This window comes from Rhinopithecus roxellana, chromosome 11 (assembly GCF_007565055.1).
Source record: "Rhinopithecus roxellana isolate Shanxi Qingling chromosome 11, ASM756505v1, whole genome shotgun sequence".
Taxonomy (NCBI): Eukaryota; Metazoa; Chordata; class Mammalia; order Primates; family Cercopithecidae; genus Rhinopithecus; species Rhinopithecus roxellana.
Window position 1 is genome coordinate 45581144 of NC_044559.1, and position 18961 is coordinate 45600104.

Genomic DNA, 18961 nt, shown 5'->3' on the forward strand with positions numbered 1-18961 from the left:
GTTCCCTTCACCCCAACACCCCCGACCCTCCCTGCTCCCCAGTACTCAGTGGGACCAATGATGACTCCTTCTCTGAAAAGTCTGAGGAGGCCGAATTCTTTCCCATCCCTAAGGGCTCCCCTGAAGGACCCAGCACCTTTGGGTACTGGCCCACAGGCTTCCTCATTCACTCTCAGCACCTTACATGTGAACCTAACAATTACTGTGTACTCAAAATTGTACATTCTGTTTGATCACAACTAGATGAAAACCAAGAACAAAAACACTACACTGACATGAATGACTGAGAGGAAATGGATGTTACATGACATAGACTTCACATCAGTAAAGTGAGGTTTCTGTGATGAAGGGTCAGTGTCAGATTCGCGGCAGGGGATGCAAGGCACATTTCAATTAGAGTAATTTGAGGACAGTGAAGGGACTATCTACATATGTGTGGGTATGTGTAGGGACACCCCGAGGGGCTGTGCAATGGCTCCAGGACTGAGAGGACTGGGGAGGAAAGTACTCCACATAGATCAGCCCCCGGAACCAGAGTGGGGAGAAGAGGAGGAGAGTGGCACTGGAGGAACAAGTGTATGACGTGGGGCACAAGGTCCAAGTCAGCTTCTAAAGAATGACTTGAGGATACTCCAGCAAATTGAAAAACGAGCAAAAGAAAAGGCATGATGAAAGTCGGGGAAAGAGCTGCAAGGAAAGTAGCAAGTAAAATTTATGGATGAAATCTAAATGCTTGCTAATAATGTGACTATGAAATGTATTGAATTGCACAAATTCACAAAATGAAAAGGAGGGAGGGAAACAGAAAGACAGACAGAAAAGAATTTGCAACTGAAATTCCAGGATTTCAACTTGATTAGGGAAATCAGGGCGAGGTCTTTGAGCTCCCAGCTGATGTCCAGGAATGGCACCTACAGAACTTGGAGGAATATGACCTGGCCACCAACACAGCAGCCCTGAAGCAGGAAGTGAGATAAAGCATGCTGGAAGACTTACCTTATTCTTGGCGAAAAGCTATAGTTATTAATTTTTATACATAGAGTAATATAGTGTTAACATAATTATTAAATATTTATACTTGAGGGCAAGTACTCGTAGAATATCAATAGAAGTCAGAGTGAGCGAATAAACTCAATCAGTCCAGCAAAGTCATGAGAAGAAAAAAAGAAATAAAATATAAGCATAATAAATAGGAAACATAAAAGTGAGATGGCAGAAATAAAACCAAAAGCATAAATTGTCATAATAATGTGAATGGGCTAAATTCTCACATAAAGAAATAGATTCTTGGATTTTTTTTTTTAAAAACTATGCTGCATTCTACTTATCATAGAAGACAAATGCAAAGCAAAGTGACTACAAATTATGGAGACAAAGGAATGGGCCATAACATAACAAACATTAGCAAAAAGAGAATAATAGTGACAATGCTAGTATCATAACGTAGATAGAATTTATGGCTGAAAGCATTAACGCATATAAAGAGAAACACTTTATATTGATAAATGGCAAAAGCCATCATGAAAATAAAACAACAAAAATTTTTGATGCAGAAAGATATGGTATTAAACTACATAGGCAAAAAAGCTTTAGAAACTCAAGAATATCTTAGAAACAGAAATTGACAGATCAATACAAAAATTAAGACAAGCATGACAAAGATTTAAATAATTCACAGTCCTAAATTAATAAATACAAAAAACTTTGTAACCAACATGGGGGAATATATATTATTTGTAAACAGCCACGACACACTTGTTAAAGTTAATCACATACTAGACAACAAAGATAATCTCATATTTCAAAAAGTGAAAGTCTTAGATTATACTCTTTGAAATTTACCATAACCCATAAAACTAGATATTAGCAATGAATAGATTATTTCTAAAATTTTTAACCATATAGATAATTCAAAACATTCTTCCAATTTTTTAGGAAAAGGGAACTTAAAAATTAAAGCATAGGCTATTTGAAAGCAAATAATAATGAGACCTTAATTGGAAAAACCTTTGGGATGTAGTCAAACCAATAATCTTAAAGACTACTTATAGTTTTAATAAATTATTAACAAAAACAATTGCAAGTATGTGAACCAAACATTCAACTGAAATAAAAATTTTAAAGGAACAACAAAGTAAGGCTACTTTGAGAGATGTTATACCAGTACATTTGAAATGAATTAGGTAAGTTTTAGGCAAATATATATCAGCAAAATCTACCCAAGAAGAGGTAGAAAGTTTGAATAGATTAATAATCAAGAACAAAAGAAAAAGTAATAAAAAACTTACTCTAAAAAATATATCAAACCCAAGTTATTTCATAGGCAAATTCTGTCTAACCTTCATTAAACTGAAAATCCAAATGTTATGTAAGCTATTCCAGAACACAGAGAACGTTGGAAAGCTTCCGAGGCTTTCTAGAAGACCATCATAACCTTAGCAAAATACAAGTGGTACAATCCTGTTTATATCATTAACAAATATACATTTATGTCTGTACATTTGCATGTGAATTGGAAAAATTCTCAGATTTTGCCCACAAAACCATTACTAGCAGTGAATCATCAAGGTCAGATTGTGAGGAGGGAAAATAAGGGTGTGAATTTATTTTTAATTTTATACAATTCTGAATTATTTCAGTTTTTAAAGGACATATGTTGCTTTGGTTATTTGAAAAACAATATTAAGCACTCCATTTACAGAAGCGGGCGAAGTGGGTATTCTGGTTCTGTTTTCAACATTGTGTCAGAAGAAAACCAGATTTTTTGGGTTAAGGCACTTCTGTTTAGTTAAGACATTGTAGTCTAGAAGAAAGAGGGATTTGGGGCAAGTTGTTTAACTTTACTGGATCTCAATTTGCTCATCTCTAAATTGAGATGATAAGTGTAATGAGCCTGTAGGATTGTTGTGAAGATTGAATACAATCATATGAGATGTTGGTATATGGCAGATGCTTTCTAAATGGTGGGCCATTAATAACATCTTCATCATCATGGACTTTCAGCTTCCATGAGGATTTGCAGAAATCACTTGATACAGCTTTCTACCTAATAGGTTTCCCTGTGCTGTGCAGTCTGGTAGCCCCGAGCCATATGTAGCCACTGAGCACTTGAAATGTGAGTTGTCTAAGTTGAGATGTTATATAAGTGTAAAATACCACCTAGATTTTAAAGACTCGGTTTGGAAGGAGGAATATAAAATATCTCATTAATTTTTTATATTGATTACATGTTGAATGGACAATTTGGAATTATTGGGCTAAATAAATTATTTTTGTTTGCTTGAGATAGGATCTCACTCTGACACCCAGGCTGGAGTGCAGCGTTCGTGATCACACCTCACTGCAGCCTTGAACTCCTGGGCTCAGGTGAACCTCTTGCCTCAATCTTCTGAGTAGCTGGGACAACAGGCATGCACCACCACACCTGGCTAATTTTTTAATGTTTTGTAGACACGGGGTCTTACTAGGTAGCCCAGACTGGTCTCAAGCTCCTGACCTCAAATGATCCTCCCATCTCAGCCTCCCAAAGTGCTGGGATTTCAGGGGTCAGCCACTGCTCCCAGCCAATAAAATATGTTATTAAAGTAAATTTCACCTGTTTCTTTGTACTTAATGTAACCACTAAAACGTTTAAAATTATGCATACAGTTTGCACTACATTGCTATCACATAGTGCTGTGTTAACCACCATTGTGTCAGACTTCATGTTCTCCAGTGAAGGAGAACTCGCCACCTGCCGAGAAAAGGCAACTCCAGTCAGGAGGAAATCCTTCCTTCTATTACGTAAGCTCCTCCTCCTTCTGACCTTTCCTTGTGGATCCTGGCTCTGCTATCCAGAGACATGCATAGCAGTCCCTCCTTCCCACGGCAGATCCTCACAAGAAAGCTCGCAAAAGAGACAATTTATGGGAAGGCACTTGGAGAAGGATGAAGCGCACATACACCTAGGCAGAACACTGGTGTCGATCTTGAAAGTGGTGTGGAATTCTGAGAGCTTCCAACATTTTTTTAAATCTGTTATGAGTCTTGTTTAAGACCTCGCTTTGTTTTGACCTTGTTCCAGTTTTGAGGCCAGTCCTCTATCTTGAACACACCCCAGAAAATCAAGATCCCTTGTGTTGTTCCCTGTTTTATTAATAAATTGGAAAGAAATATTCACCGAGTCAAGGTAGCATCCAGAGTTCTCCAATCTGTGCCGATTGTCATGCACGGAGAAGGGGAACTGGTTATTCACTGCTTGCTGGAAAAGTGGGATGGAAGAGAAAGGGTACACATTAGAACCCTGCTTGCTTTCAGAACTGGGATCGGGTGATGTGGAAGGAAGATGGATGAGGTAAAGTGGCCTCTAAGAAAGACAATGAAACCTGGCCCCCGAGATGGAGCAGACACAGGACCGGGAGGATATCCATGTGCTCGCCAGCCCGGGGCTTTGAAACCCCACCTTATTTCCAGCTTCCTGAAAGTCATAAAAATTCTCTTTCAAAACACCTTATTTGGAGGCAAGGATGGAAAAGCGGATAAGCTCACAGAGCCAAAAGCTGGGAAGGACTTTTGAGGCTGTGTAGACCAACTCTGTCATCTGGCCAGTAGGAGTCCCAGGAGATGAGAGCCCTGGCCCAAGGCCTCACTGCGGGGGGGACCCTGGCAGGTATGAAATGGACCCTTGCTTCTCCTTCGTGCCACTGCAGGGCCTTGAAGTAGCTCAGGAATTGACCGGGGAGGCAGGAGGTGCATGTTAATGAGCTGTGGGCAGGAAGGATGTTGCTTCCTGTTCATGGAGGAGTCTGACTTGATTGTCCATAGCAGGAGGTCGTTCCTGCTGGAGAGCACCAGGGTACGGGGTGGGGATACTACCAACCCTTAGGGTCCAAGGAGAGTAAATGCGCAGTTTCTTACAAGGAAGAATTGCTTGGCCCAACGTGCCAGCCTTGCTGCCCCCAGGGAGGTCCACAGGAGCACATGGCTGTGGCCAGTGTTCAGGACTCACCTTCTCCCGGACTTTGTATATGGGTGGCAGCTTCCCCTCTACTTGCCGAGGCGAGTGTGGACTCTGGGGCTCTTTTAACGTAGCACTGGTGTTGGATTCTGATGTCTTTTGCATTAGCCCGATGTGAGGGAACTGGAAGAACAGCACACGCCTTGATTAAAACCAGACACATGCGAATCTACAAGCCAAGTATCAGGGCTTCGTCTGTACAGTGATTAAAATGCAATTTGGGTGCTTTTGGCATGCAATGGAAATGGCATAATTTTTGTAATTTTCAAGTATTCTTTCCAAGACAAAAAACATTGTAATGGCCCAGAGCCATCACTGCCGGTTGTTTCAAGTTACAGAGGCCACCCCTGCTGTGCTGGAGCCTGGAAATGTTTCCACAGCCTGGTAAGGAGGGTGTGGTCCTCAGAGAGTGAGCAGACACATTCTGAGAAGACAGAAATGTGTTATTTGAGATCCTTCCTGTGGTCAGGGAGTTCCCAGTACTGAGGACCTAAGAGCCAACCCACGTTTATGGAGATGAGCCAACCTGCAGCAACGTAGGTATGAGGTGGCCCTAAGACCATGGGAAGGGGAGGAACAGAGTATCCCAAATGATTCTCCGCTGGTAATGTGGGATGGTATAGGGGAGGTAACGTCTAGGAGGGAAAAAGAGGGGATAGAAGGCTGTGAAGCAAGAAAAATGAAGACAATGAGGATTATCTAGAATGTGTCCTTGCAATCTCCCAACAAAAGACTGGGAAGGAAACAGGACTGGGCAGAAGGGGATGGTTCCAACAAGGGCCTCTGTTGACCCAGCTGGGAGCTCTGGACATTGGGTGGCCCCTCAGAGTTGGGGAGAGGGGATCCAGTCTCTGTGCACCAAGCAATGAGGCATTGGATTTATTCCTGGGCTACCCCTAGAAGAGGGGGTGACCCTAGGGAGGCAGCTCTCTTCAGCCAACAGATCTCTAGGTGTGGGCAGTGAGGGCCACCCTCCCAGCAACTGGAGTGATGAGTCTTTCATTCCTGAAGCGGGATGTGGCTGGCTCTTGATGGACAGAGAAACTCACCCCAATTTTATTTGAATGGCACCTCTTAAAAGCCACCCCAACAAAGTGAGCTCTTAAGCAGGACTCTCTAGGAGGAAATGCATGGAAATTAAAAAGACAAGACCCAATTCAATGAAAATTCCCATAAAGGGAGAAGGAAGCATAATGTGGTTGGGTCAGAGGCCAGACATTCAGAGGTCCTGAGTCCAGCCCCAGCTCTCTCTCCTATCTCCTAGGCGAGCCTGATGAGAGAGACTAAACTTTCTCAAGCCTCAGTTTCCCTATCTGTAAAATGGGAGTAATAATATCTACCTGATGTGGCAGATTTGATACAAAGAGGAAATGTATACACTCCAATAGTGTGAATAGTTTGCAAATGTTTTTGGCTAAATAGCAGTCATTTTTCATTATCCATTCGTCCACTGATGAACACTTAGGTTGATTCTATGTCTTTGCTATGGTGAATAGTGCTGCAATAAACATGCAAGTGCAGGCATCCCTCTGATACACTGATTTTTTTCTTAGTAGATACTCAGTAATAGCATTGCTGGATCAAATGGTACTTTCTCTTTTTAGTGTTTTGAGAAATCTCCATACTATCTTCGACAGTGGCTCTACTAGTTTACATTTCCAGCAAAAGTGTGTAAGAGTTCCCTTTTCTCCCCATCCTCGCCAACATCTGTTATTTTTTGTCTTTTTAGTAATAGCTATTCTGACTGGGATAAGATGATATCTCATTGTGGTTTTTATTTGCATTCCCCTGATGATTAGTTCGGCATGTTTTCATATACCTGTTTCCTATTTGTATGTCTTCTTTTTTAAAATATAAAATTTTGTATGTGTACATAGTAGCTGTATATATTTATGGGGTACATAAGATGCTTTGATACAGGCATACAGTGTGTAATAATCACATCAGGGTAAATGGAGGATCCATCACCTCCAGCATTTATCATTTCTTTGTGTTACAATCCAATTCTACTTTTAGTTTAAAATGTACAATAGATTATTACTGACTATAGTCACCCTGTCGTGCTATCAAATACTAGATCTTATTCATTCTAACTATATTTTTGTTCCATTTTCCATCCCCACTTCCCCCACCAGTACCTTTCCTAGCCTCTGATAACCATCATTCCACTGTCTATGAGTTCAACCTGTTTTAATATCCAGCTTCTACAAAGGAGTGAGAACATGGGAAAAGTTTGTCTTTCTGCGCCTGGCTTATTTTACTTAACAACATGTCCTCCGGTTCCATTTACATTGTTGCAAATGACAGAATCTCATTCATTTTTATGACGGACAAGTACTTCATTTTGTATGTGTACCACATTTCTTTATCCATTCATCTATTGATAGACACTTAGGTTACTTCCAAATCTTGGCTATTGTGAATAGTGCTGCAATAAACATGGGAGTGCAGATATCTCTTCAATATACTGATTTCCTTTCTTTTGGGTATATACCTAGCAATGGGATTGCTGAATCACATGGTAGTTTTATTTTTAGTTTTTTGAGGGACCTCTGTACTATTCTCCATAGTGGCTAATATGGTTTGGTTCTGTGTACCCAAGCAAATCTCATCTTGAATTAGAATCCCCAAATGTCAGAAGAGGCACCTGGTGGGAGGTGATTGGATCATGGGGGTGGATTTCTCCCTTGCTGTTTTCATGATAATGAGTGAGTTCTCATGAGATCTGATGGTTTAAAAGTGTGGCACATCTCCCTTTTCTCACTGTCTCTCCTGCCGCCATGTAAGATGTGCCTTGCTTCCCTTTCACCTTCTGCCGTGATTGTAAGTTTCCTGAGGCCTCCCCAACCATGCAGAACTGTGAATCAATTAAACCTCTTTTCTTTATAAATTACCAGTCTCAGGTAGTTCTTTATAGAATTGTGAAAACAGACCAATACAGTGGCTATCCTAATTTATCTTTCCACCAGCAGTGTACAGGTGTTCTCTTTTCTTGATATCCTCACCAGCATTTGTGATTGCCTGTCTTTAGGATAAAAGCCGTTTTAACTGGGGTGAGGTGATATCTCATTGTGGCTTGGATTTACATTTATCTGATGATCAATGATGTTGAGTACCTTTTCATATACCTGTTTGCCATTTGTATGTCTTCTTTTCAGAAATGTCTGTTCATGTCCTTTGCCCACTTTTTAATGGAATTATTTGGTTTTTTGGTTGTGGTGGTGGTGGCTGTTTTGTTTTTGTTTTTTACTGTTGAGTTGTTTGAGTTCCCTGTATATTCTGGATATTAGTCACCTGTCAGATGAATGGTTTGCAAATATTTTCTCCCACTCAACAGATTGTCTGTTTACTCTTTTGATTGTTTCCTTTGCTGTGCAGAAGCTTTTTGATTTAATATAGTTCCATTTGTCTGTTTTCATTTTTGTTGTTTATGCTTTTGAGATCTTAGTCATAAATTTTTTGCCAAAAGCAAAGTTCAGAAGACTTTTCTCTAGGTTTTCTTCTAGTGTTTTTTACAGCTTCAGGTCTTATATTTAAGTCTTCAATTCATTTTGAGTTGATTTTTGTATATGGTGAGAGATAGGGGTCCAGTTTCATTCTTCTGTGTGTGGCTATCCAATTCTTTCAGTATCATTTATTGAACAGAGTGCTACTTCCCTGATATAAGTTCATACTGGCTGTGTCAAAGATCAGTTTTCTGGGTTCTCTATTCTGTTCCATTGGTTTGTGTGTCTAATTTTATAAAAATGCCATGCTGTTTTGGTTACTATAGTCTTGTAATAAGTGATGCCTCCAGCTTTGTTCATTTTGCTCAGGATTCCTTTGGTTATTCTGGCTCTTTTTTATTCCATATGAATTTTAAGATTGTTTTTCTAATTCTGTGAAGAATGACATTGATATTTTGATAGAGTTTGCATCGAACCTGTAGATTGCTTTGAGCAATATGGTCATTTTAATGATATGTCTTCCAACCCAGGAGCATAAGATGTTTTTCCATTTGTTTGTGTCATCTTTAATTTCTTTCATCAGTGTTTTATAGTTTTTCTTATAAAGATATTTTACCTCCCTGGTTAGATTTATTCTTATATATTTTTGTATATATAAATGAAATTGCCTTCTTGATTTCCTTCTTAGTTAGGTCATTGCTGATATATATAAAAGCTACTGCTTTTTGTATGTTGATTTTGTATCCTGCAACTTTACTGAATATATTTATCAAATTTAAGTGGGTTTTTTTTTTGGTAGAGTCTTTAGGTTTTTCTAGATATAATATCATATCATCAGCAGAAAGAGACAGTTTCACTTCTTCTTTTCGAATTTGGATGCCTTTTATTTATTTCTTTTGACTGATTGTTCTGGCTAGGACTTCTAGTACTATGTTGAGTAGGAATGGTGAAAGTGAGAATCCTTGTCTTGTTCCAGTTCTGAGAGCAAAGGCTTTCAACTTCATTCAGTATGATGTTAGCTGTGGGTTGGTTGTATATGGTCTTTATTATTTTGACTTATGTTCCTTCTATGCCTAGTTTGTTAAGAGTGTTTATCGTAAAGGGATGTTGAATTTTATCAAATGCTTTTTCTATGTCTATTGAGATAATCATATGGTTTTTGTCCTTCATTTTGTTGGTGTGATGTGTTATGTTTTTTGATTTGTGTGTATTGGAGCATCCTTGCGTCCCTAGTATAAATCCCACTTGATCACAGTATATTGTCTTTTTGATGTGCTATTGCCTTTAGTTTGCTGGTATTTTGTTGAGAAATTTTGTATTTATGTTCATCGGGGATATTGGCTGTAGTTTTCTCCCTGCACCATGCCCCTGGCCTTAAATAGCTGTTTATTGGCAGTGTGCTGGAAAGGGTGATGGAGTTAGCATTGACAGACGACATCACACACCACTGTCACGAGGGAGGCAAGAACACGGGCAAGCCAACCTGGAGCCCTGAGGAGGAGGCCCCCTCTTCAAGAGAGTGGGGCAGGGAGCGGGGCCTGGAGTGTTAGGGACAGCCTGGGAACACCTCTGCTTGATAGACGTGGTTAGAGATGAAGAGATGAAGGCGTGGTTAGAGATGAAGAGGGCCTGACTGCTCGGGGTGTACTTTCCTTGACAGGCCAGGCTGTTGGCCAGGACGCGCTTAGACTTACTTCTCCTGGGCAGCCTTCAGGTTCTCCTTCTTCCCACCCCAGGCTTTCAGGGCAGAGGACTGCAGGGCTCGGCTGTAGGAGAAGGTCACAGGGGGCACTTGTTAATAGCATTGAGATTGATGGATGCCTCTTCCTCACTTTGGCCTCCAGACAGGAAGGTGATCCCAGGGACGGGGCGGGGGATGGGCACTGTGGGACACAGCATTGTGACAGTCGCCATGGCAATCTCCCAGTGAGAAAACTTGTGGGTGCAGGCATGGCCTGGGATGACCATGTTGGGGTTCAGCAAGGTGCCTTCCAGTTAGATATGTTGACCACTCAGAGCCTTGTAGACAGCAGTCAGCACCTTCTTGGTCACATGCTGGCAGCACTTCAAGTCATGGTCCCCATCGGTGAGGATCTCAGGCTCTGCAATGGGCACAATGCCATTCTGCTAGCAGATGCTGGCATAATGGGCCAGGACGTTGGCATTTGCCATGATGGCAAGGACTGAGGGAGTGTGTTCCCCAATCTTCAGAACACAATGCTACTTGGCAAAGTCAGCTCCATCCTTCTTGTACTGGGCACAGCACTCAGATAGCCCATACAACCCTTGGGTGGTGGTCTCACCATTTGTCCCTGCCAGGGGGACCATGCCCTTGTCTACCTTGATGCCCAGAACACCGCCCTTGGATATGATAACTTGGGGGAAAGGACACCCATCATCCTTCTTCTGATAGAGTGTCTCATGGAAAAGGATGACGCCCCCAGTGCAGGGGTTCATGCAGTCGTCAGCTGTCAGCAGCAGCTGACGGTAGAAGTGCCAGTTCTCTTCAGTGCTCTCGGTGCCAAGGGACTGCAGCCGCTTGGCAATGCTCCCAGGGACTCATCTACAGCCAGGATGTCCTTGCCCAGTGCCATGACGCGGTACGCGATGTCAGACAGCTCCTTCTTCTGCTTCAGGGTCAATGCTGGATATTAGTAAGGCATGGTGCTGGTGGTGGCAAGTTCCAGTTCTTCAGAGGAAATTTCTTCCTTGGAAATCCAGACAGAGGCCCTTGGTTGTCAAGAGAAATAAATCTTTGACCAGGAATCTCCTAAAATAACCAAGAGTCTGTGGACGGAGTGTGGTTGGGGCACCCCTGCATACCCTGTAGTTGTCTTTTTTTGTTGTGCCTATCTCTGACTTTGGTATCAGTGTGATGCTGATTGACCTCATAGAATGAATTAGGAAGAATTCCCTCCTTTTTAATATTTTGAAATAGTTTCAAGACAATTGGTATTTGGTTTTTGTTTGGTAAAATTCAGCTGTGAATCCAACCAGTTCTGGACTTTTCTCTGTTGGAAGATTTTTTTTTTTTTTTTTTTTTTTAGTTACTGATTCAGTCTCACTATTCAGTATTGCTCTGTTCAGATTTTCATTCCTTCCTGATTCAATCTTGGTAAGTTGCATGCTTTCAGGAATTTATTTATTTCCTCTGGGCTTCCCAGTTTGTCAGCATATAGTTGTTCTCAGTAGTCTCCAGTGATCTTTTATATTTCTGTGGTCTTATTTGTAATGTCTCCTCTTTCATTTCTGATTTTGTTTTTTTGGGTTTTCTCTCTTGTGGCTAGTCTAGCAAGGAGTTTATCAATTTTGTTTTTCTTTTTAAAAGAATCAACTTTTAATTTCATTGATCCTTTGTATTTTCTTTTAGTCTCTGTTTCATTTAGTTCTGGCTCTGGTCTTTATTATTTATTTTCTTCTGCTAACGCTGGGTTTGGTTTATTCTTGCTTTTCTAGTTCCTTGGGGTGCATTGTTGATAGTTAATTTATGTAATCTTTTTACCATTTTTGATGTAGGTGTTTATTGCTATAAATTTTCCTCTGCTTGGCGGGGCACGGTGGCTCATGCCTGTAATCCCAGAACTTTGAGAGGCTGAGGTGGGTGGATCACCTGAGGTCAGGAGTTCAAGACCAGCCTGGCCAACATGGTGAAACCCCATCTCTACTAAAAATACAAAAGTTGCGAGGTGCAGTGGCTCACGCCTGTAATCCCAACACTTTGGGAGGCCAAGGCAGGTGGATCACGAGGTCAAGAGATCGAGTCCATCTTGGCCAACATGATGAAACTCTGTCTCTACTAAAAATACAAAAATTAGCTTGGTGTGGTGGCACGCACCTGTAGTCCCATCCACTCAGGAGGCTGAGGCAGGAGAATCACTTGAACCCGGGAAATGGAGGTTGCAATGAGCAGAGATTGCACCACTACACTCCAGCCTGGCAACAGAGTGAGACTCCATCTCAAAAAAATAAAAATAAATAAATACAAAACTTAGCTGGGCATGGTGGCAGGCACCTGTAATCCCAGCTACTCGGGAGGCTGAGGCAGGAGAATCTCTTGAACTTGGGAAGCAGAGGTTGCAGTGAGCCAAGATCATGCCAATGCACTCTAGCCTGGGCAACAAGAGTGAAACTCTGTCTCAAAAAAAAAAAAAAAAAAAAAAAAAAATTCTTCTGCTCTTGCTCTATCCCAAAGGTTTGGGTATGTAGAGTTTCCATTTTCATTTGTTTTAAGAATTTTAAAAATTTTTATCTTTTTAAAATTTATTTAATTTTATTTTAAGTTCCGGGATATAAGTGGAGGACAGGCAGGCTTGTTACATAGGTAAACGTGTGCCATGGTGGTTTGCTGCACCTATCAACTCATCACCTAGGTATTAAGCCCTGCATGCATTAGCTATTTTTCCTGATGCTCTCTCTCTCCCACCCCCAATACAGGCCCCAGTGTGTGTTGTTTCCTTCCCCATGTCCATGTGTTCTCATTTTTCAGCTCCCATTTATAAGTGAGAACATGTTAGTGTTCGGTTTTCTGTTCCTGTATTAGTTTGCAAAAGATAATGGACTCCAGCTCCATCCAGGTCCCTGCAAAGGACACGATCTCATTCCTTTTTATGGCTGCATAATATTCTGTGGTGTACATGTACATTTTCTTTATCCAGTCTGTCACTGATGGACGTTTGGGTTGACTCCATGTCTTTGCTATTGTGAATAGTGCTGCAAGAACATATACATGCATGTATCTTTTTAATAGAATGATTTCTATTCCTTTGGGTATATACCCAGTAACAGGATTGCTGGATCAAGTGGTATTTCTGGTTCTAGGTCTTTGAGGAATCACCCACTGTCTTCCACAATGGTTGAACTAATTTACATTCCCATTCCCACCAACAGTGTAAAAGCATTCCTATTTCTCCATAGCCTCATTAGCAAATGTTGTTTCTTGACTTTTTAATAATTGCCGTTCTGACTGGCATCAGATAGTATCTCATTGTGGTTTTGATTTGCATTTCTCTAATGATTAGTGATGCTGAGCTTTTTTTCATATGTTTGTTGGCCACATAAATGTCTTCTTTTGGCAAGTATCTGTTCGTGTCCCTTGCCCACTTTTTAATGGTTTTTTTTTCTTGTAACTTTGTTTAAGTTCATTGCAGATTCTGGTTATTAGACCTTTATCAGATGGATAGATTGCAAAAAAATTCTCTAATTCTGTAGGTTGCCTGTTCATTCCGATGATAGTTTATTTTGCTGTGCAGAAGTTCTTTAGTTTAATTAGATCTCATTTGTCAAGTTTTGCTTTTGTTGCAATTGCTTTTGACATTTTAATCATGCAATATTTGTTTGCCCTTTCCTATGTCCTGAATGGTGTTGCCTACATTTTCTTCTAGGGTTTTCATAGTTTTGGGTTTTATATTTCAGTCTTTAATCCATCTTGAGTTAATTGTTTTATAAGGAAGGGGTCCAGTTTCAATTTTTTGCATATTACTAGCCAGTTCTCCCAGCACCATTTATTAAATAGGGAATACTTTTCCCATTGCTTGTTTTTTTCAGGTTTGTTGAAGATCAGTGGGTTGTAGATGTGCAGTCTTATTTCCAAGCTATCTTTTTTGTTCCATTGGTCTATGTGTCTGTTTTTGTACTAGTATCATGCTGTTTTGGTTACTCTAGCCTTATAGTATAGTTTGAAGTCGGGTAGCATGATGCCTCCAGTTTTGTTCTGAGACTATGGGGTTTTCTAAATATGGGATCATGTCATCTGCAGACAGTTTGACTTCCTCTCTTCCTATTTGAATACACTTTATTTCTTTCTCTTGCCTGATTGCCGTGTCCAGAACTTCCAAATACTATGTTGAATAGGAATGGTGAGAGGGGCATCCTTGTCTTGTGCTGGTTTTCAAGGGGAATGCTTCCAGTTTTTGCCCATCCAGTATGACATTCACTGTGGGTTTGTCATAAATGGCTCTTATAATTTTGATGTATGTTCCACCAGTACCTAGTTTATTGAGTTTTTAACATGAAAGGATGTTGAATTTTATTAAAGGTCTTTTCTGTGTCTATTGAGATAATCGTGTGGTTTTTGTCTTTAGTTCTGTTCATGTGATGAATTACATTTATTGATTTGCATACATTGAACCAGCCTTGCATCCTGGGGATGAAGCTGACTTGATCATGGTGGATAAAGCTTTTTGATGTGCTGCTGGATTCAGTTTGCCAGTATTTTATTGAGCATTTTTGCATGGATGTTCATCATGGATATTGGCTTTAAGTTTTCTTTTTTTATTGTATCTCTGCCAGGTTTTGGTATCAGGATGATGTTGGCCTCATGAGTTAAGAAGAAGTACCTCCTTTTCAATTATTTGGAATAGTTTCAGGAGAGAAATGATACCAGCTCTTTTTTGTGCCTCTGGTAGAATTCAGCTGTAAATCCATCTGGTCCTGGGCTTTGTATAGTTGGTAGGCTATTAATTACTGTTTCAATCTCAGAACTGTTATTGGTCTATTCAGGGATTCAACTTCTTCCTGATTTAATGTTGGGAGAGTGTATGTGTCCAGGAATTCATCCATTTCTTCTAGATTTTCTAGTTTATTTTCATAGAGGTATTTATAATATTCTCTGATGGTTGGTTATATTTCTGTGGGGTCAGTGGTCATGTCCCCTTTATCATATTTCATTGTGTCTATTTGATTCTTCTCTCTTTTCTTCTTTATTAGTCTAGCTAGTGGTCTATTTTATTAATTTTTTCAAAAAAAACCACCTGCTGGATTCACTGATTTTTTGAAACATTTTTTGTATCTCTATCTCCTTCAGTTTCACTCTGATCTTGGTAATTTCTTGTCTTCTGCTAGCTTTGGGGTTCATGTGCTCTTAGTTCTCCAGTTCTTTTAGTTGTGATGTTAGGGTGTCAATTTGAGATCTTTCTAGCTTTTTGAGGTGGGCATTTGGTGCTATAAATTTCCTTCTTAACACTGTTTTAGCTGTGTCCCGGAGATTCTGGTACATTGTCTCTTTGTTCTCACTGATTTCAAAGAACTACTTGATTTCTGCCTTAATTTTATTATTTTTCCCGGAGTCATTCAAGAGCAAATTGTTCAAATTCTATGTAGTTGTGTGGTTTTGAGTGAGTTTCTTGATCTTGAGTTATAATTTGACTGCACTGTGGTCTGAAAGACAGTTTGTTATTATTTCAATTCTTTTGCATTTGCTGAGGAGTGTTTACTTCCCATTATGTGATCAGTTTTAGAGTAAATGCCATGTGGTACCGAGAAGAATGTCTATTCTGCTGTTTTTGGGTGGAGACTTCTGTAGATATCTATCAGGTTCCCTTGATCCAGAGCTGAGTTTGAGTCTTCAATATTCTCATTAATTTTCTGTCTCAGTGATCTAATATTGACAGTGGGGTGTTAAGGCCTCCCAGTATTATTGTGTGGGAGTCTAAGTCTCTTTGTAGGTCTCCAAGAACTTGTTTTATGAATCTCAGTGCTCCTGTATTGGATGCATGTATTTTTAGGTTAGCTCTTCTTGTTGAATTGATCCCTTTACCATTATTTAATGCCCTTCTTTGTCTTTTCTGATCTTTGTTGGTTTAAAGTCTGTTTTTTCCAGAAACTAGGATCACATCTCCTGTTTTATTCTGATTTCCATTTGGTAAATTTTTCTTCATCCCTTTATTTTGAGGCTATGTGTGTCTTTGCACATGAGATGGGTCTCTTGAATACAGCACACCAGTGGGTCTTGATTCTTTATCCAGCTTTCCATTCTGTGTCTTTTAATTGAGGCATTTAGCCCATTTACATTTAAGGTTAATGTTATCTATTAATGTGATCCCATCATCATGATGCTAGCGGGTTATTTTTGCAGACCTGTTGATGTAGTTGCTTTATAGTGTCATTGGTCTTTGTACTTCAGTGGCTGGTAATGGTTTTTCCTTTTCATATGCAGTATTTCCTTCAGGAGCTCTTGCAAGGTAGGCCTGGTGGTGGTGAATTCTCTCCGCATTTGCTTGTCTGAAAAGGATTTTATTTTTCCTTCACTTATGAAGCTTAGTTTAGCAAGGTATGAAATTCTGAGTTGGAAATTTTTTGCTTTAAGAATGTTGAGGCTGGGCACGGTGGCTTATGCCTGTAATTCCAGCACTTTGGGAGGCCAAAGTGGGCTGATAACCTGAGGTCAGGAGTTCAAGACCAGCCTGGTCAACATGGTGAAACCCCGTGTCTAATATAAATACAAAATTAGCTGGGCATGGTGTCAGGTGCCTGTAATCCCAGCTACTCAGGAGGCTGAGGTAGGAGAATCAATTGAACCCAGGAAGTGGAGGTGGCAGTGAGCCAAGATCACACTATTACACTCCAGCCTGGGCAAGAGAGAGACTCTGTCTCAAAAAAAAAAAAAAAAAAAAAAAAAAAAAAAAAAAAAAAAAAAAAAAAAAAAGTTGAGTATTGACCCCCAGTCTCTTCTGGCTTATAGGGTTTCTGCTGAAAGGTCTTCTGTTAGTCTGATGGGCTTCCATTTGTAAGTGACCTGGCCTTTCTGGCTGCCCTTAACATTTTTTTCTTCATTTCCACATTGGAGAATCTGATGATGATGTGTGTTGGGGTTGATCTTCTTGTGGAATATCTTACTGGGGCTCTCTGGGTTTCCTGAATTTGAATCTTGGTTTGTCTTTTTAGGCTGGGGAAATTCTGGATGATATCCTGAAGTATGTTTTCCAACTTGGTTCTGTTCTCTCTTTCTCTTTCAGGTACCCCAATCGGTCATAGGTTTGGTCTTTTTACATAATCCCACATTTCTCAGAGGTTTTGTTCATTCCTTTTCATTATTTTTCTCTATTCTTGTCTGCCTGTCTTATTTCACCAAGACAGTCTTCAAGCTCTGAACTTCTTTCCTCTTCTTGGTCTATTTGGTTATTGATACTTGTGGTTGCATTGTGAAGTTTTCATGTTGAGTTTTTCAGCTCCATCAGGTCATTTATGTTTCTCTCTAAACTGATTATTCTGATCATCAGCTCCTGTAATGTTTTATCATGGTTCTTAGTTTCTTTGCATTGTATTAGAACATGATCCTTTAGCTCAGTGAAGTTTGTTATTACTCACCTTCTGAAGCCTACTTCTATGAATTCATCCATCTCAGCTTCTGCCCAGTTCTGTGCCCTTGGTGGAGAGGTGTTGCGATAATTTAGAGGAGAAAAGGCACTCTGACTTTTTGAGTTTTCAGCATTTTTTTCATTAATTCTTTCTCATTTTTGTGAGTTTTTCTAGCTTCAATCTTTGAGACTGCTGACCTTTGGATGGAATTTTTATGGGGACTTTTGTTGAGGCTATTGTTGTTGTTGCATTCTGTTTGTCTTTCCTTTAACAGTCAGGCCCATCTTCCATAGGACTGCTGCAGTTTGCTGGGGGCCCATTCCAGACCCTATTCACCTGGGTCCCTCCAGCACCTGGAATTATCACCAGTGGAGGCTGAAGAACAGCAAAGGTGGCAGCCTGCTCCTTTCTTTGGGATCTCTGTCCCAGAGGGGCACTGACCTGATGCGAGCAGGAACACTCCTGTATAACCTGACTGAGGGTTCCCACCCACTCAGGAAGCATGGGATCCAGGGCTCTGCTTAACGAAGCATTCTCGCTGCCCCTTGGCAAAGGGGATGCATTGGGTTGGGGGAATCTCTGCTCGTCCAGATTGCCTGGGTTCCTCAGAGCCAGCTGGGGAGAAGACTAAGTCTGCTGATCTAGGGAGACCATAACCACCCCTCCCCACAGGGGCTCAGTCCCAGGGAGATAAAAGTTTTGTCCCTAAACCCCTGGCTGGAGCTGCTGAAATTCATGCAGGGAGGCCTCATCCAGTGAAGAGGGATGGGCCAGGGTCCAGCTTGAAGAAGCAGTCTGGCCACGATCTGCCACACCTGCTATGCTGTGCTATGGGGAATTCCTCCTGGGTCCAAATGGTCCAGCCTCTCCAGCACCAGCAGGGTAAAAATGGCAGACTGGAGCTACAGTGATGGCAGCCACCCCTCCCCCTGGGAGCTCAGTTGTCTTAGCAGGCAGCCACAGTGATGACAGCTGCCCCTCTCCTGGGGAGTTCAGTCGTCTTAGGCAGCAGGCACCCACGGTGATGATGGCCACCTCTCCCCACAGGAACTTGGTAGTCTTAGGCAGTCCCCACCAAGTGGCTGCTGAGAATCTGCACAGCTCTGTGCTTGGGACCCAAAGCCCTGGTGGCGTGGGCTCATGAGGGGGATCTCCTGATCCATGTGTTGCACAGATCTATGGAAAAAGCATGGTTTCCCAGGCAGGGCAGGATGATCACTCACCACCCTTCTTGGCTGGGGGTGGGAACTCCACCCCATGTGGCTCCCAGGTGGGCCAACACACCACCCTACTTTTCCTTGCTTTCTGTGGGTCATGCCAATGACCTAGTCAGTCTCAATGACAGGATCAGGATACCTCAGTCGCCAGTGCAGGATTCATTCACCATTTTCATTCTTCTCAGTGGGAACCTCCAACCACAGCTGTTTCTAGTTGGCCATCTTGG

General features: G+C 41.1%; 1 protein-coding gene and 1 pseudogene across 2 annotated transcripts in view; both read right to left on the reverse strand.

Annotated features, from left to right (window-relative positions):
* Positions 1 to 18961, reverse strand: part of TEX36 (testis expressed 36) — a 92699-nt gene that overhangs the window by 66118 nt on the left and 7620 nt on the right. For both annotated transcript variants that reach the window (XM_010357704.2, XM_010357699.2), the window contains exons 2-3: positions 4988 to 5119; positions 4160 to 4240 (exon numbers count right to left, since the gene is read on the reverse strand). In XM_010357704.2, the coding sequence (XP_010356006.1) occupies positions 4160 to 4240; positions 4988 to 5119 (213 nt within the window). The remainder of the gene's footprint in view (positions 1 to 4159; positions 4241 to 4987; positions 5120 to 18961) is intronic.
* LOC115900408 lies at positions 9880 to 11265 on the reverse strand (annotated as a pseudogene).